This window comes from Agelaius phoeniceus, chromosome 20, assembly GCF_051311805.1.
Source record: "Agelaius phoeniceus isolate bAgePho1 chromosome 20, bAgePho1.hap1, whole genome shotgun sequence".
Taxonomy (NCBI): domain Eukaryota; kingdom Metazoa; phylum Chordata; class Aves; order Passeriformes; family Icteridae; genus Agelaius; species Agelaius phoeniceus.
In genome coordinates this window covers 8066624-8077405 of record NC_135284.1, presented here as the reverse complement: position 1 = coordinate 8077405, position 10782 = coordinate 8066624, and the positions used below count along the sequence as shown (strand labels likewise).

At 52.7% G+C, this 10782-nt stretch overlaps 1 protein-coding gene across 1 annotated transcript; it reads right to left on the bottom strand.

Moving 5' to 3' along the window:
- Window positions 1–448: 448 nt before the first annotated feature.
- On the bottom strand, window positions 449–5569 carry SPACA6 (sperm acrosome associated 6). Its single transcript, XM_054647251.2, has 9 exons — window positions 5401–5569; window positions 4804–4878; window positions 4406–4474; window positions 4238–4261; window positions 4074–4151; window positions 3492–3595; window positions 1947–2100; window positions 1095–1239; window positions 449–542 (listed from the first exon to the last, which is right to left on the bottom strand). The coding sequence occupies exons 1-9, from the start codon at window positions 5567–5569 to the stop codon at window positions 449–451; spliced, it is 912 nt and encodes a 303-aa protein (XP_054503226.1).
- Window positions 5570–10782: the final 5213 nt, after the last annotated feature.

Genomic DNA, 10782 nt, shown 5'->3' with positions numbered 1-10782 from the left:
TCAAGCAAGCAGAGATGCTTTCCCCTCCCCTTTTTGCCCTGAGACCCCACTTTGATACCACAATTTTTGGCCAGCTTTGCTCCATTGGAGCCTTGCTGGAGGTCAGGGGCAGCCAAGGGACCCATCCCTTATGTTTCTCAACCACTCCCATTGATTCTTGACCAATTTAAGGGAGCTCTAAAGCAAGTCTGTCAAGTTATTACCCTTCTTCCCCACCCTGCACCATCACCAGCACTGAGAGCTCTGCAGCTGCAGCTGGAATGCCCACCCAGGGAATGGAAATGCTGCCCATACCCAGCTTTAATGTCTGCGAGCCCAAGAACCCAATATTTCTATCACAAGCATAATCCAGGTTTTCAGAACTCTTTATTTCTATTTTAAGACTAGCACAAGAAAAGCAATTGCAGAAATTTTGGTCCTCTGGGGTGGATCCATGTGCTACAGTGCCCTAGACTGAATCCAGGGGTCTGGAATCCTCTTGGGTACCCTGATGTCCACGTCTGCGGCGCATCTGACGGACATTGAGGCATTGCCAGCTGACCCTGGGAGACAGAAGGAGGAATGGAGAAAAGGGGAGCAGGGAGGACACCCTATTCCCATTAGGGTGTATGTGGGGAGGACAGGGACACATGGGGCATTTGGAGGGCTCAAGGGGCAACTGGGGGGTCCTTGGAGCAAGTGATGGGCCTAAGGGTGAAGCTATGGTATCCTGGGGGCAACTGGGGTAACTGAAACTGGTATCCCCAAAGGGACAGCAAGGGTTCTAGGGAAAACCAGGGAAAGTTTCAGGGTTTCAGGGGCAATTAGGGAATCTGGGGGAAGTAAAGGCAGCCTGGAGTGCTACTGGGTGCAAGGGGGAGACCCTGGAATAGGCCAGAGGGCAAAGGGAGTCCCAGGAGACATGGAGTGTCCTGTGACTTTAGGAGTCCTGGCAGTCTTTGGCCTCCCCTTGGACACCTGGGTTCCCTTGTACTTGCAGGGAATCCCAAGGGACTGAGAATGCAGAGGGGATAGGGAGTCCCAAGCTGGTCTGAGAAGAGCTCCAGAAGCATGGGGATTTTTAGAGTAGAGTTCACCAGGTCAGGAGTACTCACATCAGCAGCAGAACGAATGCCATGGAGCCAAAACCCAGAGCCAGCCCCAGGTATGGTATGTGGGTAGGTGTCTCGTCATCCCAGTTCAGCACAGTGCTGAACAGACTCTGCAGTCCTTTCTCTTCCTCCACGCTTCCCTCTGATACTGTGGAGACCCAGGCCCCTCAGGTCATGGCCCTGCACCCAGGGACCAGCTATCCCTGCAGCTCTTGCTCCAGCCACAGACCTCTCTGTCCCCAGTGACCCAGGCATCTGGGGTCCCTGCTCCACCCCACATGCTCCCAGGGGAGTCAGGCACCAGGGAACACTTGTGGTGCTCACATTCTCTGAACAGAGAGAAACATAATTCCCTCTCCTAGGATTTTTCTTAGGGAAGGTAGTAAGAAGTTAGAGAAGAGAAAACAATTTTTATCTCTATTTGTTGTTCTTGTTGTTTAGCACATGTGGAATGTGTTATGGAGATATTGTTTACTAAGAGTGATTTATTCATTAGACACTTGTGAGAGTTGTTTAGATTGATTAGCTAATTAAGTAAAACCTGTGTTGTGACTGTCTCCACACAGTCAAGGGTTTTTCTTTGGCATCTTTTTTGTATAGTTTTAAATAGTATTAGTATAATATACTATAGCTTAATAAAGCATTTCTTCAGCCTTCTGAAATCATGGAGTCAGAGTACATTATTCCTGTGTTGGGAGATCCCAGAATCGATAAACACATGCTCTAATCCACCTTCCATCATGAACCAGGCATCCTGGCACCCTGCTCACCCCCTTCCCATGGAGCCAGGTGTCCCAGGTCCCACTCTGCTCCACACTGCTCCCTGCCCCAGGGCTCTCAGGTGTCTGGGCTCACCGTTGAGGTAGAAAAACTTGCGGATAATGGGCTTGGTTTGCTCCCCCAGGCGACAGGCAACGGTTCCTGGAGCAGGTTCCTCAATGGTCAGACTGAAGGGCTTCTCTGGATTCCCCTTGAGCTCCTTGAACAGTGCCATGTCCTGTGTGCGCAGCTGGGGCACAGGGGGACACATCAGCACTGCCCAGGCCAGCGGGCACACAGAACTGCCCACACAAAGGCACCTGTGTCCTGCATGTGCTCAACACGTCCCCTTCATGCTTCTTGTGCTCCTGGCTGGTGCAAGGGCACGCAGCTCCCATCCCATGTCCATTTACACCCAGGGTGCACACAAAAGTCACTTCCTGCACATGCAGGAAGGATTTTCCCCTGTGAGCGTGGTGAGGCCCTGTGCAGCAGAGCAATCTCATCCCCTCAAGAGCTTATCTGTTGTTTGTTAGCCAGTCAGGTAACTCAAAGAGGACAATCTGTCTTGTAATGAGTTATTTTTGTACCTCTGGGTTAGCATCTCCCAACTGCCAATAAACACCTTACTGTCAAGGTGAGACGTGGGAGGTAAGCTGGATTTCTGACTGACAGCAAGTCACTTTACAACTATAAAAGTCACAGCAAACTTCTGCAAAGTAGAAAGCTTCTATAGGTTTTCCTGGAAATGTGTGGAAAGTCTCACATAAATAGGGACACCTATTTCTCAGTTAATCCCCCAGGGGTTGAGTGAAGGAATCTGTGTACATTATTGTCATTTTGGTGGTAAGTTACATTTGGCTCCTATTCAATACTATTTCTTTTGCTAGCTTTAATATGGATACCTTGATATAGTGCACTGTTCTATGTTATGCTGTAATCTACTAGTAGTTCTTTCAATTTTATACTGTGTAGTAAGTAATTCTGGTTAAGATATTTCATCTATTTTGCCTGTTCATTTGTTTATTAAATAATTCCTTTTTATAAATATATCTGATTTGCCATCATTAGGACTTTTGGGCCAAAATAATTCCTAAGATTTAAACTGTTGCCATATTCTGAGGCTAATGAAGGATTTACCTTCATCTGAACCTATCTCTCTGAAAGAGTTTAAATACACAAAGGAATCCTTTCTGACCCTCAGATTCAGCAGCAGGGCTTCTTTAACAAACTTTGTCTGAAGCTTCCACTCTGCCCACAACACCCTGGCACAGGTTGTGCAGGTAAGACGTGGCTGCCCCATCCCTGGAAGCATCCAAAGCCAGGTTGGTTGGACCTTGAAGCAGCCTGGTCTGGTGGAAGGTGTCCACACCTCCCAGAGGATTGGAATGACATGACATTTAAGGTTTTTTTCTATCCAGACCATCCTGTGATGTTATGATTCTACATGTGCACACATGGATCTGTGAACACACACCTGCCTGCTGCTCGTGTGCACCCTTCCCATGAGCAAACATCTCGTGTGGGCTTACACAGCTGCTACCTCCAGCACAGACAGCTGCCGTGGCAGCAGCCACAACACCTGCAGCAGTGCCCCTCAGAATGTCTGCTCACACCCCTGCAGGACCACGTGTGACTCACATTTGGGGCAAACATCCAGGTGATGGGCACGCCGGGCGGGATGTGGAAAGGCACGTTGCAGCGCAGCACGATGGTTTCATCTGTGTAGGTCCACAGGTCCTGCACTGGGAGCATTGACAGGCTCATGAGCTTCCATCTGCACATGCACTGACAGACATGCATGATGGTGCTCCTGTGCTGGCTGCAGGGATGGGCAGATGTACACTTGGGCAGGTGCACTCAGCATGGGACCGTGGGTGAGAAACACGGGGAGCCCCCAGAGATTTTTGTGGTGAAATCCTGTCTTCTGGATCAACTTTGCTAACTATAATCTCATTATAATACTGAACACACCTCGATCCCAAAAGCTACCTGCCCCCAATGTATGACCACCTTAGCTGAGCACACATTCTGCATTTTTCTAGCTTAGACCTTTAAAAGCAAATTTAGACTGTTTGACCTCAATCAGTACCAGAAGTGTGACTGGAGTCACTCAAGTGCCACCAAACATAAAAAATAGCACAAAAATAACCTAAGAATGGGAGGAAGTTGAGGAAGATTTCCTTACCATTAACACAACAGCCTCTCATGGCCTCATCATACCTGGGCAGTCCAGGGCAAACTGACAGTCCACGAAACGGCAGGTAGCACACTGGAACACACGGGCAGCTCGCTGGAATCCTGGGAAAGAGAGACTTGGTGGTCCCAGGGAAGTGGGAAATGTACTAGGAGACCAGGGAGGGCAAGACAGAAGGATGGGCACTCACCACAGGGTGGGATACAGGCTGGAACTGGTGGGGAGGAAGCAGCGTTAGACTGGGCATCACTGGGGACCCACATCCTTGTAATGAGCTGTCAGGATTCAGCCCTTGTCCAGCCCAGATGGGGTCCCTGGGAGTTTCTCTAGGACAGGGGTTCCCAGGGTGGCCCCATACCTTTTTCCAGCTGGCTCAGCTTCTTCCAGATTGTGCTGACAGCTTCCTGCAGAGACTTGTTCAGGGACTCTGGCGTGTCCCAAATGTGCAGGTAAGACAATGTGCCCTCCCCCTGGTCCCCATAAACCTTTCCCAGACCCCATAGATTGTTTATATAACTCACTTTGACTCCATATATCCCTCCCGAAGTGAGGTACATTCCCAAATATCCCCTCAAACTCCCCAAGAAGCTGTATAACTTGAAACCCATATATCCCCAGGATTCCTCAAATATCCCTTTACAGCCCCCAGACTTTCATATAGCCTCTATTTCACCTCCACACCATCCCCCTTCAAGACCTCCACATCCCATTCCCCTTGGCCCATGTCTCATGTCCGATGTCCCTCAGTCTGCTCACTCTTGCCCCATCGCTCCTCTAGAGAATACATCGCATCCATGACGATCTCCCGAAGCTCCTCGCGCTGTCCTGATGCTGGAACCAGCACAGGGACACAGGAATCAGTACAAGGTTAGGGTTGGAGTTTCAGGGATAGGATGGTCCAGTAAGGTCTGGGGGTTTCTGGGGGTTCCTGAAGTCCTGAACAAGATTTAAGGGATACTGGGAAAGGTTAGGTGTCCCTGTGGATTCCTAAGGTCTTAGGTAGGGCCCCAGAGGTCCTCAGTGTGTCCTTGGTCACAGTTGTGTGATTCTCAGGGTTCCAGGCGGGTTTGGGATTCCCAAAAATCCCTGGGAGCCAAATCAGGACTGAGAAGACCTTAGCTTGTCTGGGGTGGGTCCCTAGGGTCCCCAGCTTCCTGGAATCTTGCTCAATGTCAGTGTGAGGGCCTTGATTGAAATGGGAAACCCCAGAGGGCTCTGGGGTGCTGTTCAGGGTGCAGATCCCCTTTGGGATGGATGTCCCTGGTGGAAAGGAGGGACAGGTGTCCAGTCAGGACAGAGGTCCTTGGGCAGGATCCCTGTTGGGTTTGGTGTCCCTAGGGACTCGTGACGTACCTACAGTGACAGAAGCAAGTGGTTTAGAAGCCTCCACAATGGCCTCAATGCATTTTTTATGTCTGAGCTCATCGACAAAGGCCCCGGTAATTTCATGGCAAAGCCGTGCCCGCTGAATAGGGGGCCCAAAACAGAGCAGGCAGGGGTTAACTTCAGGGAGGCAGGACATCAAGACCCACAGCCACAAGCCAGGGTTTCTAGTATGCCAGGGGACTAACACCAGCATCAGGGCCAAAAACCACCACCCCATGACCCCAAACCGAGCACACAAGTGCCTGACTTCCCTGGACAAAGGCAGGGTTCCAAGGTGGAACCTGGGCACCTGGGTCGCCATGGAACCAGGTAAGGCAGGAGGCCACACTCTAGCCAGCCACACTGACCTCACACCAGCCAATGATGTGGGCAGAACCCAGCAAGGAATTTGTAAGCCTCACATTTGAGCAGGATGAACTGAGCCAGCCCAAGGTTACAGCAGCCAAACATGGCTGGGACTGACCAGGACATGGTGTTTGTATGTCCCGAGGAGATTCTTCTGCCTCTCTTCTATATTGTACTCTTGAGTAGAGGAATGCACACCTGGTGATGCAAGGTATTAGATTGTTCAGCTCTCCAAAACAGAGGGGGGGAGAGAGAAAGAAACTAAAAAACATTATCATTAACTACAAAGCAAAAGACTGAGAAAGCAGCTGTTGGTTTTACAGAGACAAGAGTTCCTGATGAAGGAAGCAACACATGAAAGTGTTTGCAGGTGAAAAACAAGCATGAGACTGAAGATTGATGCAAAACCTCTAGAAGGCAGAAGATGCTGTAAGACCTGACCTGGCATGTGCCAAAACATGTAACAAATGCAAGTTGCTTTTTCCATCCAGCTTGCAAATATTCACTCTCATCCCTCTCCTGTTAATGAGCACTGAGACAGTGACCCATTGCTGGCAGCCATGGTCACTATGCAGGTGTCTGACAAAGCACATAGTGACAAAAACAAGATGGTCCAACAGCCTAGGCTATTCAAACCAAATGCTTGCCAACTCTCTTCCCACAGAGCAGAAACTAAGGTGAACCCAGGAAATGTTGGAGACCTTGCCACGAGCTCTGTCCTGCAGAGCAGAAGGTGAACCCAGGAAATGTTGGAGACCTTGCTGGGTGCTGTAGATGCCACAACACCACCACTAGCAGAGAGCTTCCTGAGCTTCAGCCAGACTTGGGATGGGATTTCCTAAAGCCTTGGCCCTTCCCGGCTGCCCCATTCTTCCCAACTGACTCACACTTGTTCTGCATTTGTGCTGTTCTCAGAATACTCTGATGATGCACAGATCCCCAAGAACGTCTCAGTGATTGTCAAGAGGGTCCCAGCTCAAGCCACGTGAGTATCCATGAAGCTCTGGATTCCCTGGGAGGGATGTCAGGCTGTGAACTTCTTTTCTGGATATGGGTTTGCAGAGGCACTTGGACAGCATCTGGTCAAAGCTGCTGCTAATTTCCTTTTTCATGGGGTAGATTTTAATGCGTCTGCTCCAAAGCAGGCTCACTCTGTTAGGTTTGTGGGGATGTAGGGTTCAAACTCCAACAACGGTAAATTCTATGGTGATTCTTGCTTTTGTTCTTGGGATGATTGGGCTGAGAGCCAAGTCACAGATCCTGTTTCCTCTGCATGAGGAGACTTCAGATTGTACAGCATGGGTTTAGGAGGGTAGGTCATGTTTCACCAACCTGATTTCTTTTCATGACCAGGTGACCCTCGTGGTGGACACAGGAAAGGCTGTGGATGTTGTGTACCCTGACTCCAGCAAGGCCTTTGACACTGTGTCCCACAGCACACTCCTGGAAAAGCTGCAGCCCATGGCTGGGACAGGAGCACTCTGTGCTGGGCTCAGACCTGGCTGGATGGGCCCAGAGAGTGCTGGTGAGCAGTGCTGCATCCAGCTGGCAGCCAGGCACCAGTGGTGTCCCTCAGGGCTCTGTGCTGGGACCAGCTCTCATCAATGTTTTTATTGACGACATGGATGAGGGGATTGAGTCTTTCATTAGTAAATCTGCAGGTGACACCAAGCTGGGAGCATGTGTCGATCTGTTGGAAGGTAGGAGGGCTCTGCAGAGAGACTGGAACGGTTGGAGGGATGGGCAGAGTCCAATAGGATGCAGTTTAATAAATCCAAGTGCCCAGCCCTGCATTTTGGCCACAATCACTCCCTGCAATGCTCTGGGCTGGGGATGGTGTGGCTGGACAGTGCCCAGGCAGAAAGGGACCTGGCGGTGCTGGTCACCAGCGACGGACCATGAGCCAGCAGAGTGCCCTGGGGGCTCAGAAGGCCAATGGCTCCTGCCTGGATCAGGAATGGTGTGGCCAGCAGGAGCAGGGAGGTCATTCTGCCCCTGCACTGGGCACTGCTGAGGGCACACCTGGAGTGCTGTGTCCAGTTCTGGCCCCTCAGCTTGGGAAGGACCTTGGGACGCTCGAGCGCGTCCAGAGGAGGCAACGAGGCTGGAGAGGGGCTGGGAACACAAACCCTGTGAGGAGCCACTGAGGGAGCTGGGGGTGCTCAGCCTGGAGAAAAGGAGACTCAGGGGTGACCTCATCACTCTACAACTCCCTGAAAGGTGCCTGTGCTCAGGTGGGGTTGGGCTCTCTCTCCAGGCAGCACTGACAGACACAGAGGACAAGTCTAAAGCTGCACCATGAGCTGGATATTAGGAAAGAAATCTTTAGAGAAAGAGTGATAAAGTACTGGAACGGTCTGCCCAGAGGTGGTGGAGAAAAATGACTTTTTAGTTGTATTAAGTTAATAAAAACTGTTCCAATTACAGACAAGGCCTTGTCTGACAGCCTGTCTCTCTCGCCGGGCTCCCTGGTGCTCCTTCAGCCCCTTCTGCCCTGCTGTGGCTCTGGCCCCGGGCTGAGCAGATGGAGCCCCGGGCCGGGCCCTGAGGCCGCTGCTGCTGCCGCGGCGCCTGCGGGGCAGCCCTGAGGCGCCGGGCCGGCTGTGGGAGCGGGAGCAGCGCTGCAGAGCCCGCGGCCCTCACGGGCTGCCAAGGCACGGGCAGGTGGCCGTGGGGCCCGGCTGGCACTGCCGGCGCTGCTGCTCTCGGCTGCCGCCTGCAATCCTTCCAGGCGGCCCTTAGGCCGGCTCAGGAGCCGCTCGGAGCCGTGCCCGAGGGCTGGCCCCGACCCCCGGCCCCCAAGGGCACTTGTCCCTTCATGTCTGCACTGCCACATTCGCGGCTCATTCGTCAGCTTCCTCCTGCCCTTCCTTCCTGCGGGGCAGCGTTAGGGGCTGCCCCAGCGGCTTTGCTCGCGCACGGCTGCAGCCCCTTGCCCACAGCTCCCTGGCGGCAGCCAGAGCTGCTTTGCAGCCGGGCACCCCCGCCGTGTCCCGCAGCCCGGGCCGGCTCCTGCCCGCTGCCGGCGAGGCCCGGCGGCTGGGCCCGGCCATCCCGGGCAAGAGCAGCTGCCTGGCCGGGGGAGCACAGGGGGACATGGGGGCACACACGGCAACACACGGGGCACACACGGCGGGCACCGCTTCCCCGTGTCCCCATTGCCGCAGAGCAGCGCCCTGTGCAGGGCTGGCACGGACCCGGGCACCGAGGAATGTCTGTGCTCTCACCACACAAAGGACACTGCAGGGATGCTTCTCACAATGCTGTGTGGCAATAAAATCCCCCTGAAAGTGTAGCAAATTTTGCAAAAGTGGCAGATAATGGAGCAGTCACTGCTACCTTGAGAGCTCAGTAACAAATCGAGGCGGCCCAAGGTAATTTTGGGACTCTATGGACAACTAAAGTAGAACGTATAGTAAATGGCAGGCACTGAAGGGAAGAACTTGGTTTGTCTTGCCCAACAGTCTTGGGGACATTGGCAGGAGAAAATATTTCATTGTCTTCTTTATGGACTGTCAAGCTGACATAAAACCTGACTTGGAGGAAAATGTACAAAGGCTTCAGCCACAGAGACTCTTTGCCATGAACTCCTGAGGAGAAAGGAGTCTGTGCCCCAACAACCCCATAGCTCAGCCAGAGGCTCATGCACAGCACCCCTGGCAAAGGCTGATCCCAATGGATGCTCCAAAGCAGGCCTTGGGTTTGCTGTGCCAAACCGCCGTGTCTGAAACCCCGGTGAAAGCAGCAGGTTGGGGATTCTCTGACGGGGACTGAGCTCTGTGGGGCTGCTGGCCCCTCCTGCAGCCTCTGCCCAGGAGCTCCTTGGGGGATCCCTCTCTTGGTGAGGAAACAAACATAAAGGCGCCCTTGGCCTTCGTCTGGGGCTTTGTGGTTGTTGCAGTGCCCTGCCCGTGCTGACTCACACTGACAGTTCACTGCACAGCAAAGCCAGGCTTGCTGCCCTCTCCTCAATGCAAGAAGAAACTGAGAACATGAGATGCCACAGAACAGAACACTGACACTGCAGGTGGAGAAGTGGCTTAGCTTTAACTCAATTCTTAATCTGATTACAAGAAAAAGAGTGAGGCCTCTCCTGTCCTGAAAGACTTGCAAGCACTTTTCAGTCACTAAAGGGCTCCAAGTGGGCAGGAGAGGGACGTGGCACAGGGGCCTTGAATGACAGGACAAGGCGGAATGGCTTCACACTGTGAGACAGCAGGGTTAGACTGGGTATTGGGAAGAAAATCTTCCTGCAAGGGTTGGGATGCCTTGGCACAGGTTGCCCAAAGAAATTGTGTCTGCCCCTTTCCTGACAGTGTCCAGGGCCAGGCTGGATGGGACTTGGAGCAACCTGGTCTAGTGGAAGGTGTTCCTGCCTATGGCAGGGATTGGAATGAGAGGATCTTTTAGATCCCTTCCAGCCCAAGGCATTCCATGACTCCATGAGTCTGTGACCCAATGGCTGCCAGGGATGACATGTACTGCCTGGCAACGGGAGTTGTGATGAAAAGGGGCATGAGCAGAGCAGGCTCCAGTCCTGTGATGGACAAGGGATGAGGAAGGAGCCTGTTGGCTGCTCGTCCTTTTTATCATTGCTTTTGCTCATCCCTTTTGATTATACTTTTTATCATCCCTGACAGACCCAACTGGGCAGAAGGCTTGTTACAAATCAGGGACAGAGTGTGTGCAGACATGGCAACATTCCTGGACACACTCAGCCTCTCCCAGATGCTGGACCTCGCCATCGGGATGCCCAACAATGGGGCCGTCCATTTTGCAGCCATGCGAAGACTGCTGCAGGCCGTGCTGGAGCACCTGGACGTGCAGTACCTGACCAGTGAGGAGCCGTGGCCAGGCCAGCTGAGTGGCCCCTCACTGGCTGATGTGGTTGCTGAAGTTAGAGAAGTTAAGAGGGAGTTGGAAGAGTTCAAGAAACGCATGTCCAAGGTAGAGGCTCTTCCTGGCCCCTGGGCACTCCCCCAGCAGACAGCCCCTCCCCACTTG

Excerpts from the sequence above, each read along its gene's own strand:
- SPACA6 (XM_054647251.2), bottom strand. The coding sequence starts at position 5,569 with ATGTCCTGCCTCCCTGAAGTTAACCCCTGCCTGCTCTGTTTTGGGCCC. Across the intron at positions 4,879-5,400 it reads ACTTGCTTCTGTCACTGTAG|CATCAGGACAGCGCGAGGAG; the intron begins GTACGTCACGAG and ends TGCTGGTTCCAG. Across the intron at positions 3,596-4,073 it reads GTTTGCCCTGGACTGCCCAG|TGCAGGACCTGTGGACCTAC; the intron begins GTATGATGAGGC and ends CAATGCTCCCAG.